The sequence below is a fragment of the Trichosurus vulpecula genome, chromosome 2, assembly GCF_011100635.1.
Source record: "Trichosurus vulpecula isolate mTriVul1 chromosome 2, mTriVul1.pri, whole genome shotgun sequence".
NCBI lineage: Eukaryota > Metazoa > Chordata > Mammalia > Diprotodontia > Phalangeridae > Trichosurus > Trichosurus vulpecula.
The window spans coordinates 49,679,835-49,706,237 of NC_050574.1; the positions used below are offsets into that span (position 1 = coordinate 49,679,835).

Sequence of the window (26,403 nt, forward strand, 5' to 3'; positions counted from 1 at the left end):
TAGAAATGAGACATCATCTCTAAACATCATCAGGAACAAGCCCAGTGGGTACCATTCAGTTCCAGAGTGGCCAGAATCATGGTGTCTGTTCAGGGAGGATTAGCACCTCCCGTGTGAGGACTTGTGGAGTCCTTCTCACGGCTGCTCATCCACCTTTCGTGTCCACTTGTCACCTAACTCTCACCTGTGGCTCCAAGAAGCTGTAGCAGGTGCAGTGGCCACACCCAAGTAAACTATCTGGGCAGACGGGCTTAACCAGGTTGAGGGTAACCAACGGGCCTCAAACCTGTCAGTGAGTTAGGCGGATGTCTATCCCAAGCATGTGAAGACTTCCCCAACAGAATGGGCAATGATCAAAGATACCAAGGTGATCCCCTGCATCCTGGGCCATTCCAGTCATCTTGACCTTCATCCTGCCCCTGATGACTGGAAAAGAGACTGAAGCCGATCACTGTGCAACCCTGCCTCACTTAAATCCAATTCACTTGAAGTCAAGACGTCACCCCATGATGTCCTTGGTCCTCTTTGGAAATGAAGGACGCTCTCTGAGCATCCCACACCCTACTCGCTGTTCCTATGCTTAGTATAGTGTCTGGCACACAGAAGGAGTTTAATAAGTGCTGTTCGATTGACTGACAAACCATATTCCTGGTGGACACAGACACCTAGGAATATCCCCTGCTCACCCCAGGGAGAGGAGACTTCAGCCCTGTGGGGGCTGCTGTTGCCCTGCTCTTATGGCCCAGTTGGCCTCTAACCCACACTCGCTGTCAGCATATTTTCTCAATCGAGTCAAGAAATACAGGTTCAAATTCCAGCTATGACATTTAATAGCTGTGTAACTGTATACGCCACTCCACTTATAGGCTCATAGAGCTAGAAAAGGGACCTTAGAGGCCAACAAATACAAATCCCTCATTTTATGGTTGAAGAAACTGAAGCTGAGATGAGTTAAGTGACTTGCCCAGGGTCACACAGCTAGTAAGTGTCTGAGGGAGGATTTGAATTCAGGCATTCCTGTCTTGAAGCTCAGTGCTCTGTCCACTGTGCTCTATATGCTTCACCGAGCCTCAGTTTCCTTCTTGGTAAAATAGAGATAAATAAATTTATCCTATATATAGCTTGTTTGTACATAGCTGTTTTATATTGTCTCCCCCATTCTATTGTGAATTACTCGAGAGGTGGGGCTGTACTTTGCCTTTCTTTGTATCCCCTGGGCTTAGCGTAGAGCCTGACACAGAGTTGGTGCTTAATAAGTGATGACTGATTGACTGTCTAACTGAACAGAGCTGTTCCAGGGTGTTTGTAAACCTTAGAGCACTATAGAAAAGAGAGTCATTGTGATTACCTCACATAAGCCAGGCCCTTTGACACCAACCAGCTCCTCGAAGCACCCTGGCATCTTCACTCAGCAACTCCAGGTTTGCAGGGAAATCTCCATCACACAACCCAAAGAATCCTTCTGTCTTCTCCTTCTACCTTCCAGTGGCCTCAGCTTCCCCATCTATAAAATGAGAGGGTGGGATTCAGTGACCTCTGAGATTCTTTCCATCTCTAGGTCTATGCTCCTATGAGCCTACGTACATTCCTTTCTCTCTATGAGACACATTCAAGCCTGTAGAATTCTTGGATTACAATTTGCTTGAAGTAGAGGATGTTTGAGGGCATTGAAATGTCAAATAGAAGAGTTTCAGTTATATCCTGTGGCCAGTAATCTTGACTTTTGTCTTGCCACCAGAGGAGACAGTGAAGCTGACTTGGAAGGCTCTGCCTCACTTAAATCTGATTCACAAGCAGGTCAAGACATCACACTCCTGAGGTCATTGGTCCTCTTTGAGAATAAAGGATAACAGAAGAGTTTCAATTTTATCCTGGAGGTACTAGGGAGCCACAGGTGTTTATTGAGTCCCAGAGTGATGTGGTTAGATCTGTATTATAGGAGAGTCACTTTGCTGGCTGTGTAGGAGATGGACTGGAGTGCAAAGAGGTTTGAAGAAGGAAGACCAAATAGGAAGATGCTGAAATGAGACCAGAACTAGGGTGGTGGATCTATGGGAGGAGAGAAGGAGACATATGTGAAAGATGGTGAGAAGATAGAAATGGCGGTATTTGACAAATGATTGGATATGAGTGGCAGAAAGGGGATGAGGATGATCCCAAAGGTGCAAAGTTGGGTGACTGGGAGGCTGGTGATGTTGATGTTTGTCCTTGACACCAATAGGGAAGTCTGCAAGAGGAGTGGGTTTGGGAGTAAAAACATGATTTCTATTTTGGACAAGTTGAGTTTAGGATGCTTGGACATCCAGTTAGAAAGATCCCATAGACAGTCCGTGATTCAAGGCTAGAGCTAGGAAGAGAAACTAGTGCTGTATGATCTGGACATCATTTGGGTAGAGAGAATTGTATCCAGGATTGCTGATGAGGTCACCAAGGAAAAGAGTGCAGAGGCAGAAGAGAAGAGGACCTCGGACAAAGCCTTGGGAGATACCCAATGTGAGGGAGTACGACATGATTGGTGAACCGGCAAAGGAATCTGAAGAGTGGTCAGACAGGTAGAGGGAAATCAGGAGAGAGTATTATCATGGAAACCCAGAGGGAAGAGAATATATAATGGTTTAGGTCAAGGAATCTGTGCCTTTAAGGTCACATGTAGCCTTCTAGATCCTTCAGTGTGGCATTTTGATTGAATCCAAACTTTACAGAACAAATCCTTAAGGCCACGTGTAACCTTCTAGGTCCTTAAGTGCAGCCCTTTGATTGAATCCAAATTTTACAGAACAAATCTTCGAGGCCAGGCTGCACTTAAGGACCTAGAAGGCCACACGTGACCTTAAGGCTGCAGATTCCACACCCCTGGTTTAGGTCTTCATTGTCCTTCTAGGCTGTTGAAATAACCTCCTAATTAATCTCCTTCTTGCAGTTTCTTCCCTCCCCAGTTCATCCATCACACAGCCACCATAATGACAGCGATAGTGATAATATCTACCACTTTATAAGCTTTACAGACTGATTTCATTTCACTCTCCTTCACCTGGTCCCTCATGTAGTCTAACTGGTCCACTACCTGTTATGTTCCTCAAATTCCCCAGGCCCCCTCCCATCCCCATGTCTTTGTATGCCCTGTCCTTCCTGCATGCCTGGGATGCATACTCTACTTACCCTCCAACACTTAGAACCTGTGACTTCCTTCAAAGCTCAGCTCAGGTGTCACCGCCTACAGAACTTTCTTGTTTCCTTCTAGGTGTGAGTGCTCACTCCTAAGTTGGGTGATGAGTTCCCTACGCATCCATTTTGGTCTCTTTAGACAACTCTCCTTTTTCCTTCCCATCAAAATAGTTTCCTTTCTTGCCTCCATAAGTTTGTTATTGAGAGCCTCCCAATCCTCCTGGGATGACTTCCCCTGTAGAATTTTAGGTCATGAGATCTTATATTTCCTCTAAACTCTTTGGAATTTGCTTTACCAAATCTAGGCTGCATGCTAGACCATTCCTAGCTTCCCTGTCTTTCTCTATCACACACTCGAAGACGGTGTGGTCACTTTCCCCAAGATTCCTATCATTTCTTCTCCAGCAACCAGTTTCTGTTGATAAGAATCAGATCCAGAATAGAGCTTCTCCTTGATGGCTCCTCCACCTTTTGAAGGCCCAAGTTATCATTAAGCAGGTCAAGAAATTACTACCTCTTTTGCTTTGGGCAAAGAGTACATCCCAGTGGGTACCTAGACATTTGAAGTTTCCTGTCATCGTTATGCATGCCTCTATGCCAGGCTTGTAATGTAATTCCCAAACTCCTCATCTATTTCCTCTTTCTGTTCAGGCGGACTGTAGTTTATTCAGATAACAAAACTGCTTCTGTGTTTGTCTCCATTGATCTTTACTTGGATACTTTCCATCGGGCTCCTTCCTCTGGGTCTTCTATTTCCTCATATGAGTATATTTTCGTAATATGTTGCACTACCCTCTACTCTTTCATCTGTATTGTTTCTTTTGAATAATGTCTATACTTCCATCATGAGCTTCATCCAGCCAAGTTTCAATATTATGAGGCCAAATTTGCCTCCTTGAGTTAAGATTTTTAGTTCATTTTACTTGTTATCCATAATTTGCAAGAGATACACACAGCCCATATATATCTATATGTATACGTATGAAAAGTATGTGTATATGCCAGAGGGTACATGCATATGTGCATATATGCATGTAATATCTATATGAGTATGCTCATAAAAATTCATACATGGGTGCATATATACAAGTATTTGTGTACATGTATACACACACATATACACACATTTATCCGTCACTCAGTAGAATGAAACGAAAGCTTCTTGAAGTCAAAGTCTATCCCATTTTCATCTTTGTATCGCAGCAACAAGTAAAGTTCTTTGCCATCATAGGTGTTTAATTAATGGTGGTTGAATTGGGGAGAGAGAGAGAGACAGAGAGAGACAGAGAAACAGACAGAGATAGAGAAAGAGAGAGACAGAGAGAGATAGAGAGACAGAGACAGACAGACAGAGAGACAGAGAGAGAAAGAAGGAGAGAGAGAGAGAGAGAGAGAGAGAGAGAGAGAGAGAGAGAGAGAGAGAGGGAGAGAGAGAGAGATAGGAGAGAGGAGAGAGGAGGGGGGAGAGAGAGAGAGAGAGCGGGGGGAGGAAGAGAGGGAGAGGGGGAGAGAGGGAGAGAGATTAGGTTGGGGATTGGGATGAAGTCTGACTGTCCTCCCATTTCCTTTCCTACCATTTCAGTACGGTTCCCCAAATCCACTTTAGTCCTCATTTAATTGATCCATGAGAAGAAGACGGACAGGAGTGCCCCATGGCAGAGGGGAGAGGGTGGGATGATGCTGGTAGGAGAACTGGGACAGCGGAGAAAAAGCAGCAAGATATGGTCCTTCAGGATTCTTAACCTTTTTTTGAATCGTGGGCCCCTTTAGCAGCCTGAGAATGATTAATAGTAATGATGGCAACCAAAATAATTTTGTTGTTGTTTAGTCATTTCAGTCCTGTCTGACTCTCCGTGACCCCATTTGGGGTTTTCTTGGCAAAGATACTGGAGTGATTTACCATTTCCTTCTCCAGCTCATTTTAGAGACGAGGAAACTGAGGCAAACGGGGTGAAGTGACTTGCCCAGGGTCACACAGTTAGTAAGTGTCTGAGGTCAGATTTGAACTCAGGAAGACGAGTCTTCTTGTTTCCAGGACTTGTACTCTGTGCACTTTGGTGCCCTCTAGTGCCCTCCATGTATCCAACAACCCTTTAATGTTTTTCAACCTGCTTTACTCCGAAAGGTCAAAAGAGGACATAGACAAGCAGAGAAGTGTGTTGGCATTATCATGTTAAATTGAATACATATATATTAAGCTTGTGGTTTCCCATACAATTCCCTTTTTTCTGTTCTTTCTTTTTGGATATTGTATGTTGATATTTGTTGCATCTATAACAACAAACAGAAAAAAATTTTTAAAGAAACAAAATACTTTACTCTCAACAGTGCTGTGAGGTTTGTATAGTTGTATAGAGTATCCTTATTCTGATTTTATTAATGAGCATATTTAGGTTCAGAAAAAGGAAGAGATTGGCATAGAGTTACCAAGTTAGTCTGAAGTGAACTCGGGTCTCCCAACTCCAAGGCCAGTGCTCATTCCATTAGAGAACAATGCCTTAAAGACAAAATTGTTAACGGGATATGCAGAGAGGACCTGGGTTCAAATGCCTTCTCTTACACTTACTGTCTATATGACCCTGGACAAGTCACTAAATCGTCCTTGGCCTCCATGATCTCATCTGTAAAATGGGGTTGGACTAGATAGGTGATGAAGGCCAGTTACAAAATGGAGCTGGTTTGGTGCGCGAATTGAGAGAACCAATCAGATTCTAAGTCATGATCACTGACTCCATCTTGTGGCACCACATGTGTTATACTCCATCTTGTTTTTTTCTGCAAATCATCCATGGAAAACTAGATGGTGTAAGCCATCTGTTGCTTCCCCAATGCAGATGGATGCAATCAATCAGCATCTGTCAATTCTGGGAAAAGAAAGATCTCAAAACCTGCTTGGCCCCTCCCAACTCAACTGAAACTCACTCTTCCCTCATCTCAACTTGGAAAGCCCCTAATCTTTCCTACAATTAGAAATCAGATTACTTAATTTTGTATCCTGGCTTGTATCTTGTTCATTGTTTTCTTTTAATTAATTGCTCTTATTTGATGAATTGTTTTTAATATATAAAAATCTTTCACTCTATGAGAGGGTCTTTGGACTGACTGGGAAGTCCGCTGATCCATTTATCAGGCCAGTTTTACTAATAAATCACATAGCTCGGAATACGTTTCCTCTGTAATTATAAATTATCTACCACATGGGCTCTGAAGTCCCTCCCAGCTCTATGATCCCATGGTTGTCTTCAGGTATTTGAAGAGCCATAACATAGAAATGAGATTGAACTTGTCCTGCTTGGCCCCAGAGAGAAAAACAGGGAGCAGTGGGTGAAAATTATAGGGAAGAGCTTTTGTTCCAATCTATGGAAAAATTTCCAATAATGAAAGCCTGCCCCAAAATGAATTAAGGCAAACTCTTATCAGATTCCTAGCTCAAATAGAGGATGGATGACCACTCATTAGCAATGTACCATGTTCTATATGAAGCCTTCCGGGACCCCTCCTCTTACTCGCTAGTGTTGGTCTCCCCCAGATTATCCGCTATCTATTTTATCTATACATACTTATATTTATACTTCTTGTATATACAGTCTTGGCTAGACTGTAAACAACCTGAAGGTAAGATTTGTTTCATTCTTGTCTTTGTATCCCCAGCAACTGATATGATGCCTTGCATACAGTCGGCACTCAATAAATGCTTATGGTGTGCAGCTTGGATGGGGCATTCTCTAAGATCTTTGCCACCTCTGGCAGCCAAGAGATTCTCCAGGATCTCCCGTCATTCTCTGTCTCTTTCAGGTCTGTGCCAGAGGGCACGGAGACCTTTGAAGTCTATGGCACCCCAGGTGTGGACATCTACATCTCCCCGAACATGGAGACTTCGAGGGAACGGGCCGATACCAGGAGGTGGCGCTTTAATATGGGGCGTGAAATCATTGTCGTCATGAACTCCCCAAGCAATGACCTGAATGACAGTCATGTAAGCAAGCTCCTTATGCCAAAGGTGTGGGGTGTGAGATTCAGCAGGAAACACTTGAGTGACTGGAATTTCCTCAAGGGAACTCTATCACTGGGTGACCTTCAGTGAGATATGTCCTCTCTCAGGCTTGTTTCCTCTCCTCATTGGTAAAATGTAGAGGGTGGACTGGATTAACTCCGATGTCCTCATTCCTGCCATTCGGTGCTCTCTGGCCCTCCCAGCTCTCCTACGATCTTAGCCCAGTTCCTTGGGTTTCTCTCCCTAGGGCCATGCAAAGCCCCCTGACAGCTATCACTACCTCTTTTTAATCTCCCCTTACCCAAACCCTGACACTGCTTAGCAGCATAGGGCTACATACACCATGGGGGCTTGTGGCTCAAAGGAGAGAACCCTGGTTGAGTGCTCCAAGGACCTGAGTTCTAGTCCTGGGTCTCTGGATCTCCAGTAGCCCTTCCCTTCTCACCTCTGAGGCCCAACGCTGAATCACCCCTCAGTTTTGATAACTATCGCAGCAACCGTTTTGTGACACCGGAGCACAATCCCATCCTGCTCTTGGATTTAGGACGGACAGGGCAGGCATGTGTAATTCCATGGTTGGGGCCAATTTCACTGCTGGGATTCAATAAATGGGGAGCAGTAATTATAGATTTATTGGTGTGTCTAGGCAGAAAGGGCCTGCTATCTCATAATGTGGGGGATTTTAGTTAAGTGAGTCAGTCAGAGATCTGAGGGGCTTAGAAATAAATCCTCAAATGGGGAAGATCCATGGAAAAAAGCTATGACACAGCAATTTGAATGCTAGGCATGAATGTTGCTGCCTTAGAAAGCTTTGTTATTCTTTATAGAACCAGAGAAACACAGAATCTCAGAATTGGGGGTGAGATGGGGGTTAGGATATGGAATATCAGAGATGGGAGGGGCCTTGGAACACAGAATGTGAGAGCTGGGAGGAGCCTTAGAACAGAGAATGTCAGAGCTGGGAGGGCCCTTAGAACATGGGATGTCAGAGCTGGGAGGGCCCTTAGAACACAGAATGTGAGAGCTGGGAGGAGCCTTAGAACAGAGAATGTGAGAGCTGGGAGGAGCCTTAGAACACAGAATGTCAGAGCTGGGAGGGCCCTTAGAACACAGAATGTGAGAGCTGGGAGGAGCCTTAGAACAGAGAATGTGAGAGCTGGGAGGGCCCTTAGAAGACAGAATGTGAGAGCTGGGAGGAGCCTCAGAACAAAGAATGTGAGAGCTGGGAGGGCCCTTAGAAGACAGAATGTGAGAGCTGGGAGGAGCCTTAGAACAGAGAATGTCAGAGCTGGGAGGGTCCTTAGAACAGAGAATGTCAGAGCTGGGAGGGTCCTTAGAGCACAGAATGTGAGAGCTGGGAGGAGCCTGAGAGCAGAGAATGTCAGAGCTGGGAGGGTCCTTAGAAGACAGAATGTGAGAGCTGGGAGGAGCCTCAGAACACAGAATGTGAGAGCTGGGAGGGCCCTTAGAACACAGGATGTCAGAGCTGGGAGGGTCCTTAGAACAGAGAATGTCAGAGCTGGGAGGGTCCTTAGAACAGAGAATGTCAGAGCTGGGAGGGTCCTTAGAGCACAGAATGTGAGAGCTGGGAGGAGCCTCAGAACACAGAATGTGAGAGCTGGGAGGGCCCTTAGAAGACAGAATGTGAGAGCTGGGAGGAGCCTGAGAGCAGAGAATGTCAGAGCTGGGAGGGTCCTTAGAAGACAGAATGTGAGAGCTGGGAGGAGCCTCAGAACACAGAATGTGAGAGCTGGGAGGGCCCTTAGAACACAGGATGTCAGAGCTGGGAGGGTCCTTAGAACAGAGAATGTCAGAGCTGGGAGGGTCCTTAGAACACAGGATGTCAGAGCTGGGAGGGCCTTAGAACAGAGAATGTCAGAGCTGGGAGCAGCCTTAGAACAGAGAATGTTAGAACTAGAAGGAAATGTAGAGCCCATTTCCCCCTCTTTATTCAATTGTTTCAGTTGTGTCTGACTCTTGGTGAAGCCATTTGGGGCCTTCTTGGCAAAGATACTGGAGTAGATTCTTTCATTCTATAAATAAGTAAACTGAGGTGCAGAATAGGGTAGTGTCTTCTTCAGGTCACATAGAGAGTGTCAGAGTTGGAACTCAATTTTAAGACTACACATGAGTCATTGTAAACCATGACCTATATGACTTAAAGCCACCAGAGCTAGCTGGGTGAATGCGTAGGGGAGGGTCAGTGCTGAGGGACGAGGGAGGGAAGGGAGAGAGGGAATTATCCAGAATGGAACATCATGCTGCCTCTACTCTAGGTGAACCTACCACCCTCCCACTTTGGCTGCATGAATATTCCCATTTTCCAGATGGGCCAGTTGAAGTCCAGGCACTAAATAATACACAGACTGCTGAGGGTTTTTGCATACCCATTGAGTCATAAATCCTCTCTTGGTTCTACTTTGTGAGTTCCCCCATGACCAGATCCATCAGTGATTTGGTTCCCCTTGAGCAGAAGGGGGAGCATTGGACCTCATTGGGAGCCTGGTGCCCCTGAGTGATGATGCTATTGCCTTGCTGGGCCAAAGGCTACCTTCCTTGGTTGCTGGGTCCCAGGACAGTCAGTGTCTGCAGGTGATGGCCGTGACTCAGGGACCATCTCTTTCCACAGGTTCAGATCTCCTACCACTCCAAGGATGAGCCCCTGGCCCTGGCCTATGCTGTCCTGTACCTCACTTGTATTGGTAAGTGATAAGAGTGCAGCAGTGATGGTGCTGGCCAGCTCCTCAGAGGGAACAGAAATGGGGTGGCCTCAGTGCCCTCGAAACATTCCTGTCCTCACAACCCCAAGATAAGAGCCCTGAAAAAAATCAAAAAGAAATTTAATTAAAAAAAAAAGATAAGGGCCTTGGTCCTGGCTCTGATGCTGTGTGAATGTGTAGGGGAGGGTCAGTGAGAGCTGACCATATTTCAGCACCTCAGCAGGTGGGGCTGCAGATATGGGGGTCCATGTTGCAATGAGGCGGATTGTGGCCCGTCCAGGCCTGCCCATCCTGTGCCACTCTTGTCCATGCTTTCCTGGCACCTAGGGACACCTAGCCAGAAGGGACCTTACCAATGCCCACTAGAGTGCTGGGTCGGTACCTGGGAGATCTGGGTTCAAATCTCACCTCCCATTCTTTCCTGGCTACCTGATCAGGAACAGATCTATTCAGCTCTCCTTGCTGGAGTAAAATTGGAAGTTTTGGGAGTCAGTATCATGGAGTGTAGAGACAGCTGGCCTCAGAGCCAGAAAGGCCTGGGTTCCAGATCTGCTTCTGACACAAGCTGGCTGTGTGAGCCTGAGCAAATGCCTTAACCTCTTAGTGACTATGGCAGATCTCTGAGTGCTGCATTGGTGCATTGATGGAGGGAATTTCTCACTGGGAGCTCTCTCTGCCACAGAAAAGACAGGTTCAATCCAAAAAGAAATTACTCTGGCTGCTTAATTCACAGTCCTTTGTAAGCTGTACAGCCCTGTGGGCAAGTGAGTTTTTGTTATCAGCTAGTACAACCTACTTCTATAGGACAGCTGGGGGTGCTAAATGTCATAGAGCACTGGGCCTGGAATCAGGAAGACTCATCTTCATGAGTTCAAATCCAGCACTAGCTGTGTGACCATGGGCAAGTCAATTAACCCTGTTTGACTCAGTTTCCTCATCTATCAAATGATCTGGAGAAGAAAATGGCAAACCAGTCCAGTATCTTTGTCAAAAAAAAATCCCAGAATGGGATCACAAAGAGTTAGGCATAACTGAAAAATGACTGAACAACAAAATTCATACAGGTGGCTCATGTAGTCACTCATTCATTCATTCATTCATTAATTCATTTCATCCATTGAACAATGGTTGAGTACAGGACAGTGGAAAGGCTAGACTTACACCCAATAGACCAGGGTTTGAATCCTGGCTCTAATACTCGGCTGTAGAACTCTGTGCAAGTCCCTTCCCTGGTATGAAATTGCATATGCCTGGAGCCTTTCAGGGGAAACAGGGAACAGAAGAAAGGGCATTGGCATTGGAGCCATGGGTCCTGGCTCTGTGCGATCCTAGGAAAGTCTCTTGGCTTCTCTGGGACTCAGTTTCCTCATCTGTCGGCTGACAGCATTGAACTGCATGATGTCTGAGGTCTCTTCCATCTTTGACCTTCTTAGAAGAATTAGTCTACTAAGAAGACAGTCTTCTTGGGCACCTGCCATCTCTGGCCTGCTCCGGAGGGCCACTGACCAGCCTAGGGCAGACCCGGAGAGCTCTGGGACCCTATCCTGACTCACCCCTCTTTTTTTGCAATGGCACAGATGTCTCTCTGGACGCCGACATGAACTGTGATGGCAAAGTGGAGAGGAATTACGTGGATAAGGTACTCAGTTGCTTCTTGGGCACAGGCATGCCAGGGCACACAGCGGGGGAAATCCACTTTGGAGCTATCCCCAGGCCTGGCCAAGCCCAGACAGGAATGTTTCTGGTATCCCTCTGCTCCAGGAGTCTTAGCTAAGTCTAGGCGGCTGCGAGGAAGCCAGAGGAGCAGGAGCTTCCCTTCCTCAAAGGGCAATCCATGTGCAATATTTATCAAGCTTATGCTTATTCTGTGCCCAGCCTAGTGCTAAGAGCTATCAGTCAATCAACCAACATTTCTTAAGGACCTACTATGTGCCAGGCACTGTGCCAAGCACTGAGGATCTGAAGAAAGGCAAAACCACAGCCCCTGCCCTCAGAGAGTTTGTAAATAACTAGGTACATAAAAAATCTATATGGTGTAAATGGAAGGGAGACTCAGGGAAGTCACTAGCTGGCCCTGCCTTCAAGGAGCTTATAGTCTAACTGAAGAGTCAAAGTTTTTATATATGAAATAGAGAATTAAGTGCCCATAGTGGCAATGTCGTCCTTGGCAGTCTTCTGCCTCTATTCTCACTCTCCTACATCCATCTACAATCAATAACATCACACCTCTGCTCAAGAAGCTTGAGTAGATCCCTATCGCCTCCTGAGTCAAGTTCAGCGTCCTTTGTCTGGCCTTCAAAGCCCTCTCCCATCTGACACCTCCCTTCCAGTCTTATTTCCCGGTGTTCTCCTCCACATAGTCCACGCTCTAGTCAAACTGGATCACCCTCTGTCCCTGAATAGGTGCATGTGTTCACTCCGGTAGCTGATGAGCTCCTCCCCATTCTTTTAGGCCCAATTTAAAAGCTGCCTCCTCCAGGAAATCTTCCCTGATTGTCCTCCAGGTCAATAATACCCTTTCTGCTTGAATGTCCCATGGAACCTGGCTTTGAACCTCTCTATGCACCTGGCATTGGGTATTCTGTGTATCTGTCTTATACCCCTACCAGACAGGGAGCTCTAGGAGGGTAGGGACCGTGTCTCATCTAAACATTATTAATTGGCACCGTGTTCTGCATACAGGAGGTGTTTAAAAATGTCTGTTGTATTATTTTGAACTATGGAAGGCTACTGAGCTCTGGGTATGACTCTATGTATCCTTATAACCATAAGGCTTAGAGATGGGGATCAGGGAGAATTTATGTAGGAAATGAGACATGTTACCCCTGAAATGGTGGAGAGTAGGTGGGAGCTAGAGGTGAATAAGAGGGACAGGGAATCTAGGCAAGAGGAAATAGCGTAAGCCAAGAAAAGAGGAGAGTGAATATAGCAGCCATGGCGGATGGGGAAAGGGGCCTGATTGGAATGGAAATTAAAGCTAGGTTTGGTGTAGACAGAGTATGAAGGGCTTTGAATTTCAGATGAAGTCTAGATTTCATCCCATAGGTGCTGGGGAGCCAAGAAGGGTTCTGGAGCAGAGCAGTGACATAATGAAAGTGTTTTTTGAGGAAGATTACCCTGGTGGCCTTTGGGGAGTGAATTGGATGGGTGTGTGTGTGTGTGTGTGTGTGTGTGTGTGTGTGTGTGTGTGTGTAGGTGGGTGGGGTGTGAAATCCTGGAGGAAGGGGTTATTGTATCCCCAGGAGAGAGAGCATAGGGTTTGGAGAGTGAGGGAGGCATGTCTGGGGCTTACCCCATTGGTGAACTATAATATATTATTGTCAGAGGCATTGGGTGTGGGGACCTGGTGGACATGGAGCAGTCCTCTTGGTGAACTGTGACCGGGATGATCTCACCTGTGATGACAGAGATAACTGTGACAAACGTGTGCGCTGTCTTGAAGGTACAACCAATCATTCCTGGCCAGAAGACATGAAGTACCCCCTGGGAGCCAGCAGAGTGGGCTGACCTTGGCCCTGGGTGGGGGAATGCTCTTGATGTGGCTCCTCGGGCCACAGTGTTCCATTTTACCCATTGATATCAACCCCTTAGCTTCGAGGTCTGATTCTAGAAGGGAAGGAGTTCCATGATGTCTCAGGGTATCCTTCATAGCATGTTGTGGTGGCTTCATGGAAGCATGGGCTAGTGTTAGATCACACGCTATGAGTCTAATCAAAATGGAGCTCTGGATTCTAATTCTGGCTCTGCTGTGACCTTGAGCAAATCACTTAGTTTCTCTGGGTCTCAGTTTCCTCATTTGTCAGATTAGATTAGTTGACTGCCGAGGTCCCTCCAGCTCTGAATCCAATAATCCTGTGACTTAGGATCATAAGACCATAGATTTATAGCTGGAAGAAGACTCAGAGTTCTTCTAGGCTAATTCCTTCATTTTTCAGAGAAGGAAACTGAGACCTAGAGAGATGAGGTGGCTAATTTGACATCACACAAAGACTTGGACCCAGGTGTCTGAGTTCCCAGCTCTAGGATCTATCCTGAGTGCAATTACTTTCGCTTGTGGTCCAAGACCCAAGGGAGGAAGTGGAACAAGGCATGGCTGGGAGGATGGGAGGAGGCCATTAGAAGATGGCGGCTGGGTTGGTAGGAGTGTCTGCAGACCTGAGCCACCCTTTGCCCCTGGATCCTTAGACCTGCAGGACATGTCACTCATGATCCTGAAGACCCAGGGCCCCGCTGCCCTCTTTGATGACCACAAGCTGGTTCTTCATGTCTCCAGTTCTGATGCTGAGAGGGCTCGAGTCTTCCATGCCTGTGGTGAGTCTATCCCCTTATCCTGCTTCCCCACCATTACCAGGAGAGATGTCCACTGAACTGTTTCTCCTACAGTGGGGATGGGCTGCATGGAACCATGCACACTCTCTCCTCCAGTCCCGTCGTAATCGAGGGAACAGCTGGCAGGGAGAGGGGTGCTCCAGAATCTTAGAACCGGATGGGTTCTCAGAGGCCACCTACTCTAAGTTAGACACAAGCGTCAATCCCTTCCATGACATCCCTGAAAAATAGTCATCCAACTTCTTCTGGAAGACCCCCAGGGATGGAGAACTCACTCTCCTGGGTAGCCCATTCAAGTTTCAGACAGCTGTCATTGCTTTTCTTGATCTCAAGCCCCAAACTGAATCTCTGCACCCCACTCCCTTTGCTTCCCATTTGTTTTGCCCATTTCTGGGCAGAGGAAGGACTCTTTTCCATGTGACAGGACTTTGGTATTTGAAGACAGAGGTTATGTCTCTCCTGCCCCTCAAGGCTTCACAAGGCTAAACATCTCTGCATGGTCAGAGTTTTTCTTTAGGCAAAGCCGAGAAAGGCAGCATTATAGAGCAATGTGCCTGAAATTAGAGGATCTGGGTTCAAATTTTACCTCTGTCTGTTACTACTTGGATGACCTTAGCCAAATGACTTCACTCCCTGGGCCTCAGTTTCCTCATATGTAAAATAAAGGGATTGGACCAGATGGTCCCTTCCAGCCCTAAATCTATGGTTCTATAGTTCTTGCCCTCAAGGAGTTTATATTCTACTGAGATGAACCCAGGGTAATTTGAGAAGGGAGAGAGCATTAGCAAACTGGGGATATCAAGGCAGGCTTTACAGAAGAGAAGCCTCCTTAGCAGAGCTGTGAAAGGCGGTGAGGGCGATAGCATGATGGGGAGGAAAGAATCCTCGCACTGGAGTCATAGGGCTTGATGCTTTAGCATCCATGTGAGCCTGGCTAAGTCACTTCAACACTCAGGGCCTCAGTTTCTTCATCTGTAAAACAGAGGCTGAAAAGCAGACAGACTTGGAAGTCCCTTCTAGCTCCAAATCCATGAGGTGGACTTGATGGATATGGTGGATAAAGAGTGGAGAGTCAAGGACCACTCCAAGGTTCTGAACCTGGGGGCCTGGAAGTATGGTGGTACCATTGACATGGTTTCTAGGGTCACAGGTGTCTATGTTAGTTTGGGGTTGGGGCTTGTTCTCCTTAGCACCTACCACGAGTACCGTTGGGGAAGCAGAAAATGTTGAAGTCTAAGTCAAGCCTAGCCTGCTGCTTCCTCTCTGAATGGTACCAGCTCAGATTCTTTGTGGTTCCCATCCCTAGGGAAGAGCTCTAGGGGTCAATACAAGAAGTCTCTCCTGCCTTAGAGGGGAAGGACTTGGTGACCCAGTCCACCATGCCTGTCTCTAGCTCTTTAAGAGATGGGTCACTTCCTCCTCCTTATCCTCCTCTTAACCTCTATGTCCCATCCCTCCCCTTCAGGTCCTGAGGACTGTTGCGAAGCTTATAGGTATGTTCTAGGGCCAAACAAGGTGTCCTATGTGGTTCCTCGCTTCAATGGGGAAGAAGAAAGGTTCTATGTAGAAGGACTTTCCTTCCCTGATGCTGGCTTCTCTGGGCTCATCACCTTCCATGTCACCTTGTTGGATGATTCCAATCAGGTATGAAAGGTGGGGGTGGGGGTGGGGTGCATACCATTGGCCATTGATGCTAGGTCCCAGGTGGGGGTGGGGGAAGGGCTATGTGGGCCATAACATAGGAATGGAAAGGAGCCAGTAGAGTTGGGTCGCCTCTTCAGAGAAGACTTCACCTAGTCCTAAGAGGTTGGGCCTCTGATGTTTTGACCACTAGGGCCTTTCTCCCATTGGTGCTCCAAGTACAGGTCAAGCCAGGTATTCTCAAGGGATATCCAGAGTTCAGTCACGGGATCATTCACGTACATCTTGTCCATGCCTCTCAGAATTGTATAGATGTCAATCTTAATCCCCCCTCATCTCTCTTGCTACCCCCCAAGCCTTAGTCTTTCCAACCATCATCTGGCCACCTCCCTATCCCATTGTCAGGGATGAAGAACAATTGATGATAGGGCATATAGTAACCAATATTAATAGTCCTGAGAAGGGCATTGTCTTCTTTGCCACTCTGAGGTTGCCTGTAGGTACCCTATTAAAGCAGAGAGATAGAGGGCTTGAACCCCTGGACTGAAGTCAGGACCCCCCACACCCTCCCCACCCATTATAATAAGGTTGCTGGAGTGTGTATTTAGGGAAAGCAGAAAACCAAATGGGATCTTTCAATGGTAGAGTAGTACACCTCTGAGGAGTTTGAATATCTCTGTGTGTCTATGTTTAGGTTTCCTTGTAGTGTGTGTGCGTGTGCATGTGTGTGTGTATGAATGTGTGCATGTATATGTGTGTGTGTGTATATATGTGTGTGTATGTGTGTCCCTGGGGAAAGTCTGGTACCATGTAATGTGCTTTGAGCTGCCTGAGTTCTCAGACACAGAGTATACCAAAGGCTAGACAGTGATGACTATGTCCTAAGATGAGTGACTGTACACTTGACAATACCATTTGAATCCTTCCTTATTCCCTTGAGTGAGCTTGGTTTAGAGATCACCAGACCCTGGAAGTCCATAGCTCTCCAACACCTTGTTGACTAGGCCCTAGTTCAGAATTCTTCCAGAGTTTATAAAGAACTATTCTTTAAGGATCATTGACTGAGGTGGCTTTTTTGATCCTTCCCCACAGGATTTCCCAGAGTCCCCAATCTTCACAGACACTGTGGTATTCCGTGTGGCCCCCTGGATCATGACCCCAAGCACCCTCCCGCCCGTGGAGGTGTATGTGTGCAAGTGAGTCTGACGTCAGGAGATGGTGATGGGGAACATTGGCTTCCCTTTCCATTTGGGGGGCATCTCTCTCAGTCCCCTGGACATTTCTTAAGACACCTAACCTTTTGACCTGTCCACAGAGTAAGGAACAACACCCACTTTGTGGAAGCAGTTGCACACTTGGCGAAGAAAGCGGGCTGCAAGCTGACCATCTGTCCCCAGGCTGAGAACCGCAACGACCGCTGGATACAGGTGAGAAGGTCCCTCCATTGCCAAGGCGCAGCATAAGGAATTTTGGGGCATAGAGACAAAGAAGGAATAGAGAGAGGAGGAAATGAAGAGTTGTGGGGGGGGGGGGTGGAGAGAGAGAGACAGAGACAGAGACAGAGAGAGAGAGAGAGAGACAGAGAGACAGAGAGAGAGAGACAGAGACAGAGAGAGAATGTCTGAGGATGCAGGGCTCTATTGACCCCTCTCCCCTGGAAGGACCAAGGGGCAGGGCATTCTAAGACCTTAATAAACTGCCTCCATTATCCTCAAAGAAGGGATTACTGAGTTCAAATCTGGCCTCGGACACTTACTAGCTGTGTGACTCTGGGCACGGTTGACTCAGTTTCCTCATCTGTAATATGAGCTGGAGAAGTTTATAGCAAACCACTCTAGTATCTTTGCCAAGAAAACCCTAAATGGGGTCAGGAAGAGTGGGACATGACTGAAAAATGACTGCATAACACCAATAATCTGTTTCTTCACAGGATGAGATGGAATTGGGGTATATCCAGGCACCACACAAGACCTTCCCTGTGGTCTTTGATTCCCCACGGAATGGTGAACTTCAGGACTTTCCCTACAAAAGGATCCTGGTGGGTGGTCCTTTCCTAGTCTTCAGGCTTATTCCTAGCCCAGACTGTAGGGCCAAACAGCAGCTGCCACTTGGATTCTCCCCAGAGGCCCACCCAGACAGATGAAATGGGAGGGAAGATGGGAGGAGTCCACTCAGGCCTAATCTCTATTGGGGGCCTCCGGTTTGTCAACATCTTTTCTTATGAATCTGTTCAAGTGACTCTCCTGTTGTTCAGTGCTCCAGTGATGGCACCCTAGACAAAGAAATGAGTAAGCATAGAAATGACCTAGAAAAGGTCAGCGGTGGCAGGAGAAACCAGAACAGAGAATATCAGAACTTGGAGGGCCCTTAGAACCCAGAATGTCAGAGCTGGGAGGGCCCTTAGAACCCAGGATGTCAGAGCTGGGAGGGCCCTTAGAACCCAGGATGTCAGAGCCGGGAGGGCCCTTAGAACCCAGAATGTCCGAGCTGGGAGGGTCCTTAGAACCCAGGATGTCAGAGCTGGGAGGGCCCTTAGAACCCAGGATGTCAGAGCTTGGAGGGTCCTTAGAACACAGAATGTCAGAGATAAAGGGAACCTGAAAACACAGGATGCCACAGCAAAAACACTTAGCGATTACCTAGCCAGACTCCCTAATTACCAGATATGAAAACTGGGGTGTGTCTACGTGAGGGGTTTTCTTTCTTTTGCTGTAAAGTTAGGAGTTTCACAAGTTGTTGGAAGGGCATAAAGGGGTCAGGAAGGCCGAGTTTTCATTTGTTCCTGGCTTGGGCGCCTTCGCATGGCATGATGAGCAAGTCAAGGTTCCTCTTTTGGCCTCAGTTTCCCAGTCTGCAAAGGGAGTAAAATGTTCTGTGGTGCCTTCGAGGATCCTCTGTTAGCTGGAGACAACGGAGAGATGCCCTGGGACTTCAGAAGAACATTGGGAAATGGGTTATCTAGCTGTTGCCTGAGCTCTTAGCTGACTGTCCTCTCCCCTTCTGCCCAGGGCCCAGACTTTGGCTACGTGACCAGGGAGCCCCGGGACAAGTCTGTCAGTGGCCTGGACTCCTTTGGGAACTTGGAAGTCAGCCCTCCCGTGGTGGCCAATGGGAAGGAGTACCCTTTGGGAAGAATCCTTATCGGGGGCAACTTGCCTGGGTAAGAAAGAAAAAGGGATGGAGCCTCCTGGCATGGATTTTGGAAGTGCCTAGTACAGAGTGGGAGGGTGAGGGAGCAAGTATTTATATAGCTCTTACTATGTGGGAGCTATACTAAAAAAGCTGGGCACTATGCTAAAGGCCTAACAAATATCATCTCACTTGATCCTCCTAATAACCCTGTGAGGTAGGAGCTATTATTATCCCCATTTATATTTGGGGAAACCGAGTCAGGCAGAGTCAAGTAACTTGCCCAGGTTCTCACAATTAGCTAGTAAGCAGGTTTCTGGGGCTAGATTTGAACTCAGGACTTCCTGCCTCCAAGCCCAGAGTTCTATCCACTGTGCCACTTAGCTGCTCCCCATGGGAAGGAAAATGCTGGTAAGCTGTAGTCAGAATGCAACTGTTTTAATCTCACAGACATTGCCTGAGTGCCTAATGTATGCAGAGCTCTACAAGTGCCTGGGGGAGATACAGAGGTTAGGAAAGATGCAGTCCCTGCTGTCTTGGGGTTACAGTATGGTTCTGAGAATGAGGAAGAGTCCTTAGCACAGACTAGATACCGAAGGGCTTCATCCGAATGCCGGCCTGGCCGCTGTCCAGCTGCGGGACCTTAGATGAGCCTCTGAGCCTCTTCTGTTAAATGGGGGAGGAGGCACCTGGTCTTGCTAGGCCAGCCTCACAGAGCTGTCATGAGGACTGACCTCGCAAGTGTCTCTGAAATCAGTTTGAAAATAATAGTCACTGGTCATTACTTAGTGCTTGAAGGTTTGCCAAGCGATTTACAGCCATCATGTCATCTGAGCTTCCCAATCATCCCTGGCGGGGGGCGCTATCATTATCCTCATGTTACAGATGAGGAAACTGAGGCTCAAGGTCACACAGCTAGCAAGTGTCAAGGGAAGGATTTGAACCCACACCCTCCTGATACAGTCCGGCCTTCGTTGCCCTGAACCATGCTGTAAGCTGAACTGTCATACACATGTCTGAGTCTTTCATTATTACTGTGATTCCTATCCTCCATAGATGTGGTGACCCCCCCCACCCCAAGCAGCCCTGGGGAGGGACCATGAAGGGAGAGCAAACAGTCTCCCCAACCAGGATGCACAGGCATTAGCACGGCTTGACTCTCCCTGAGAGGCAGCCCAGCGTCCTGGAGAGAGGAAGGAGGGTTCAAGTCTAGGGTCTGGGATGTGTGTGTGTGTGTGTGTGTGTATGCATATATGTATGTACATGTGTGTATGTGTGTCTATTATGTGTGTACATATGCATGTATCTATGTGCGTATATATGTATGTGTGTTTATATATGTATGTGTATATTTGTGTGTGTGTGTATGCGCGCGCATGTGGGTGTGTAGTCTGTGTGACCCTGGGCCAGTCCTGCTCTCCCTGTCCCAGGCAGCTCTCAAAGACTATTTGCTAATGAAGGGGATTTCCCATCCCGATGAACTCGAGGTCTAATCTGTCTTCCTATCATCTGGCACTGAGATTGAGCCACCAAGAAAACCTGGGTTTGAGTCCTGTGCCTGACACGGGCTGGCTGTGTGACCCTGAGCACGTTACTTAGTTCTCAGTGACCCCAGCAACTCCCTAAGACTCTAAATTCAGGCCTCCCCTAGGAGAAGGGTTTAACTCATTGGGTGTATGAATGAATGTAATCAGAGTTTTCATTAAACAAAACCAAACCAAACCCTCTGGTTACACACAAAACAGCCTCTGTGACAGAATCACGGGCCCTCAGAGCTGGTCTGGACCTCGAGGCCATCCAGCGCATCCCTTACGTGAGCAGGAATTCACAAGTCTTTGACCAATGGCCATCCAGCCTCTGCCTGTAGGCTTCATCCGTCAGAGGGGTAATCTCTTGCCCCTCATACACAGCCCTCAGCCTTGGGAAGGTCTGGTTCTTATGGACCCAAGTGTGCCTCTCCAACCTTCGACTCACAGCTCCCTGCTCTGCCCTCTGGGGCCAAGCAGATCAAGACTGCCTCCTCCTCCATGTGACTGCCGTTTAAATACTGGAAGACTCAAAATCAACCTCTAGTTTCCTTTGTGGGCCTGACTACTACCTCCTACAGCCAGGCCAATTTCACTCTTCCATCACAGGACCTGGCCCTCCATGCTTCAGCAGGTGATTTCATGCTGTGGCTAAAATAAACAAGGGGCCAAAGACCTTAATGAGTCAGGCTGGGACCCAGATGAAAGATGGACCCTCTGTTGCCAGGCTGGTGCCCAAGCCTGCCAGAGCTGGCCATACCCCCAGAGACAGGGTCACCTCCATGTCATAATGAAGACTGTTAGAATCAGAGCAGAGAGGGGCTGTGGAGAGCATCAGTTAAGTTACTGAAGCCTTCGACTGCACTAAGACTTTTGGGACACCCTCCATTTATGTGGGGGTATATTTATATGTGTGTGTATGTGTTTAATGTACATAATATTATCACCCTGCATCTAGCCCTTTGTACTACATAAATATCGTTTATGTGTGTGTATAATATAAATACATATTTATATACGTATAGCATATATTTATATGTCTATAGTAGCACATGTTTATGCTATTATATAGCATCTGTTTACATGTGTATAATTGAAATAATGTACTTATATAGAACACATATGTCTCATCATACATATATACACACATACATATACATATATGAATATGTATACATGTATAATGTGATGTACGTATTTTCTATATAAACATATGTGTGTATAATAGAAATAACAGATATCACCTCGCACATGGCCCTTTATAGCATATATATTTATATATGCAAACAATACATTAATATAGTAATATGTAACACATTCACATCGCCTCATACATATACGCATATAACCACCTATATTTGCATATACACGTATGTGTATATATGTACAAGGTGGTGTGTATCTATGTTCTATATAAATATGTGTATATATATGTATGGTATATATATTTATATGCATATGTATAAACACATATATACCTGTGCATATATACATCCATATGCATGTGCATGCGCAGAAAGACACTTACATAGCTAGGCGTGGCAGTGGCCAGAGCGCTGGACCAGAAATCAGGAGTCCTGAGGGCAAATCCAGGCTTAGACACTTACTAGCTGCGTGATCCTAAGCAAGTCACTTTACCTTTGCCTCAGTTCCCTCATCTGTCACATGGGGACAATACCAGCACCTCGCTCCCAGGGTTGTTGTGAGGAGCAAATGAGATGACATTTGTAAAGTTCTTTAAAAATCTTAACATGCTATATAAATGCAAGCTATTATTATGATGACGATTGTTATCTATGCCGAGAAAACCCCAAAGGGAGCCACAAAGAGTTGGATGTGACTGAAACAACTGAACAACAAAAATAAATATTACTATTATTAATAATGATGATAACTCATTGGAGCCTCCCCAAGAGCCCTTTGAGGCAGGTGATATTATCATCCCCATTTTATAGACAAGAAAACTAAGTCTAGATACAGCATTGATAAGAAAACTAGTTAAGTTTTAGCAGCATTATGGATTTAGTGGTTGAGGTATTAGACTTAGGGTCAGAGAGACTCAGGTTTGAATGCCGTTTCAGACACTTACTGGCTGTATGAATCTAGGAGAGTCGCAAGTCTCTTTGTGCTTCAGTTTACTCTTCTGAAAAAGAGAGGCTTGGACTCTGGGGTCTAAGGCCCTTTCCGGCTCTAAATCTATGATGCTAAATCATGGTTATGCAGCTCATAGAATCACGGATTTAAAGCTGGGAAGGGCTTTAGAGTCCATCTAGTCCTGGGCTGGAGAACCCGCGGCCTTGAGGCCATGCCATGGCGGGGGGTGCCACATGTGGCCTTGAGGCCAAAGGTTCCCCACCTTGGATTAAGTCAAAGGGCCACACTTGAGGACCTAGAGGGCCCCACGTGGCCTCAAGGCCCCAGGTTCCCCACCCCTGGACTGTAGAATATTAAGTCCAGGAGGGGCCTTAGTTATCATCCCTCCCATTTTCAGCTGGGGAAAATAAGTCCCAGAAAGAAGAAGCAATTTGTTTAAGATCTTACAGCATTGTTGAGAAGTTCTAAACCAGTGTGCCTTCCATCCCACCGCTCTGCCTCTCCTGGGTGGTTATGCCTAGCGTCTCTGGTCTTTGGAATGTTTGTTTTATTTTTAAAAGTTGATTGACACACCTCACCCTTATAGACCACCAGGGCTTACTCCCCCACTTCCCCCATTTCAATCCCTAAAACATTTGTGTGTTTTGGAGTTTCATGATTCCCAAGTGAGTTAATGAAAATTTCTCATCAACACCAATTCTTTTCTGAATCTGAATTCTGTGCAGATTTCTGATGGTGCTGGGTCTCTGAAGATTTGCTTGGCTCTGGTGTGATTATAAATGGAAACCCCTTAATGGGGTATAATTAGTAGGATTCTTAAACTCAGGCATTGACTGACTTTGTTGGCTGGAGTCCTCCCCCTACTGCCTGATTAGCTGCCTTGCTGTTAAGAGAATATAAGCTCTTTGATCTCAGATTGCAGGAATCTGAGAATATGGAACGTTAGAACACAGAATGTGAGAGCTGGGAGGGAATGAGTGTAAGTGCCCTCAGAACAGAGAGCGTCAGAGCTGGGATGGATGAGAGAGACAGACAGACAGACAGAGACAGACAGAGAGAAAGAGACAGAGAGACAGAGAGACAGTCAGAGACAGAGACAGAGATGCAGAGACAGAGAGAGACAGAGAAAGATAGAGACAGAGAGACAGAGAAGACCGAGAGAGAGACAGACAGAGACAGAGAGAGAGAGAATGACAGAGAGGGAGAGACAGAGAGAGACAAAGATAGAGACAGAGAGACAGAGACAGAGAGAAGAGACAGACATAGATAGAGACAGAGAGAGACAAAGAGAAAGAGCGACAGAGAGGAAGAGACAGAGAGAGACACACACAGAGGCAGAAGAGGAGAGAAGAGAGAAAAGAAGATAGAGAGAAAAGAGAAAGAGGAGGGTGAAAGAGAAAGGAGAGGAGAGTGAAGGAAAAGAAAGAGAAAAAGAGAGAGTTTAAGAGATAGAGAGAAAGACACAAAGAGACAGAGGAGGAAGTGAAAGAAGAAAAGAAAGAAAAAGAGAGATTGAGAGCTTTTTTAAGTGCTTACATTCTAATGGGGGAAGCAAAAATCAGTCAGTCAATAAACATTTATTAAGCACCTACTGTGTGCCAGGCACAGTGCTAAGCATGGGGGATACAAAGAAAGGCAAAAGACAGGCCTGCCATCGAGGAGCTCCCAGTCTAATGCAAATAGCTCTGTATAAGCACGCCCCAAACAGGTCAGACTGGGGACCATCAGCGGAGGGCAGGCTTGGAATTCAGAGGGATTGATTCAGGGCAGTCTACTTCCTCGCTTCCCAGACTATCTCTTCTTCATTCCTGGAATGTCCCCCTCTAGAACGCATGGTTGTTGCAGGGAGTCTCCTTGCAGGGCCCTGAATGACAGCTTAGTGTGATATTTCAGGAGCCCAGAGAGGAGGCTCTTTGCCTCTACAGAATCTGGCCCACCTCTGATGCCCCTCCTCCCACCTAGTTTGCGTGTTAATCCACAGATATTTCTAGCCAGGGTTGAGGCTCTGAACGGCCTGATCCCCGGGTGAGGCTCAGAGTTAACTATAAGGGAAGTTCACACCCTTCTGGATCTTCAGGGTTTACAAAGTCCTCCTTTTGAACCATCCTGGTGTATTTGTCTGGTGATGCGGTGGGTAGAGTGTTGAGCCAAGAGTCTGGAAAACCTGTGTTCAAATCCATCCAGACATTTACTAGCGGTGCCACCCTGGGCAAGCCACTTAGCCTCATTTTCCTCATCTGTAGAATGGGGATGATGACCATGGCCCCGCCCTCCCAGGCTGTTGTGAGAATCGAGTGAGATAATAATTATAAAGCTCTGTCCAAGGGCCATATAAAATGTTAGTTATTATTAGAATGTAAACTCCTCACAGGCAGGAAATTGTCTCGATATCTACAGTGCTTGATACATAAAAGGAGATTCCTCACCTCTTGTTGAAATATATTGCTAAAAGAAAAAAAAGAAATATGTTGCTGAATTCAACTATCTCCCATTTTACAGATGTGGCAACTGAGAAGGTCAGAGAGGAAGTGATTTTCCAGCTAGTAAATGGCAGAGCTGGGTTTTAGACCCAGGTCTGGTCCCCAGGGCTCTTTCCATTACACTGTGTTAGCAACTCATGGATTGAAATCTCCAGAGAGAGGGAAAGAGAGTGAATGAAATTTATGGCTGAGATAAAAATGTCCGGTAGCAGAATCTCTCCTGAGAGCAGAGAGGACAAAGAGAAGAACTGAACTCATCTCCAGCACAGGCAGAGAGCTCCAATACAGACTGTAAGCTTCTTGAGGGCAGAGACAGAGTCGGGTTTGTATTTGTAACTCCCCGTGCAGAGTAGGGGCTTGATAAATGTGCGTTGAACTGAATGGATCCAATTCAGCTGGGGATAACCAGTGGGTCCTAATCTTGGCTCAACTACTTTCTATCACGGGACTGGTATGAACCTGAGTCCTTTGCTTAAATGGGACCAATGGAGGGTGAGGTGTCCAAGTTCAGACTTGCTTGACTCCCACCCACCTCTTGAGGTCCTTTTGAGGTCTATGAGACTGTTGGTATATTAAATACAAGTCATAACCTGAACCAACTGCCACAAAAAGTCTGTTCTCTTCCTATATTTCCTTACAGCCTGGAGTTGATCCTGGTGGGCTCTCCAGGGCTGTGCCATTTTGCAATGTGAATATTAACAAATCTCACCAAGCTGAAAAGGTTTCAAGACCCTGTGTCTATTGTCAGAGGACCTGCCACGCTAAGAGCAGAGACCCTGAGCACTAGTGTGGTTTAGCCAATAGGAGGTGGGGAGGGAAGAAAGGAAGAAAGTGCATGGGTTATTTTTGGCTAGAATACCTCTTGGAGATCGTCTCCATGAGAGGTGGAGGGGCTGTATCCTAGCTTGGAGTATCCACCCTGATGAAATCATGGGACCTTGGAGTTTTGAACTAATGACCTAGAATTAAAGCCTAATTAAAGTCACCAAACAAAATTTACTCTGTTCTCTGCCTGGGGGCCATTTGATCTACCATGATCCCTCTTGAGTCACCCATCTTGTCTGAGTAAATACTTAGGGTGGATTTGGGGAGTGTGTGTGTGTGTGTGTGTGTGTGTGTGTGTGTGTGTGTGTATCATTTCTTTTAGTCACAGACCTTCTTGGTGTATATTCTCAGTAGTGGGATTACTGAGTCAAGAGGGGTAAATAGTTTAATGACTTTTCTCACAGAATTCCAAATTGTTTTCAAGAATGGCCACACCCATTCATAGCTCCCCCAGTAATGTCTATTTCTGTGCCTGTCTTCCCACAGCCTCTCCAGCATCA

At 46.6% G+C, this 26,403-nt stretch overlaps 1 protein-coding gene across 1 annotated transcript in view; it reads left to right on the forward strand.

Moving 5' to 3' along the window:
- Positions 1-26,403, forward strand: part of LOC118837815 (protein-arginine deiminase type-3) — a 53,495-nt gene that overhangs the window by 14,042 nt on the left and 13,050 nt on the right. The window contains exons 2-11 of the mRNA XM_036744915.1: positions 6,961-7,141; positions 9,789-9,861; positions 11,457-11,518; positions 13,204-13,321; positions 14,065-14,190; positions 15,674-15,852; positions 16,942-17,045; positions 17,165-17,276; positions 17,780-17,887; positions 18,858-19,009. Coding sequence (XP_036600810.1) covers positions 6,961-7,141; positions 9,789-9,861; positions 11,457-11,518; positions 13,204-13,321; positions 14,065-14,190; positions 15,674-15,852; positions 16,942-17,045; positions 17,165-17,276; positions 17,780-17,887; positions 18,858-19,009 — 1,215 coding nt within the window. The remainder of the gene's footprint in view (positions 1-6,960; positions 7,142-9,788; positions 9,862-11,456; positions 11,519-13,203; positions 13,322-14,064; positions 14,191-15,673; positions 15,853-16,941; positions 17,046-17,164; positions 17,277-17,779; positions 17,888-18,857; positions 19,010-26,403) is intronic.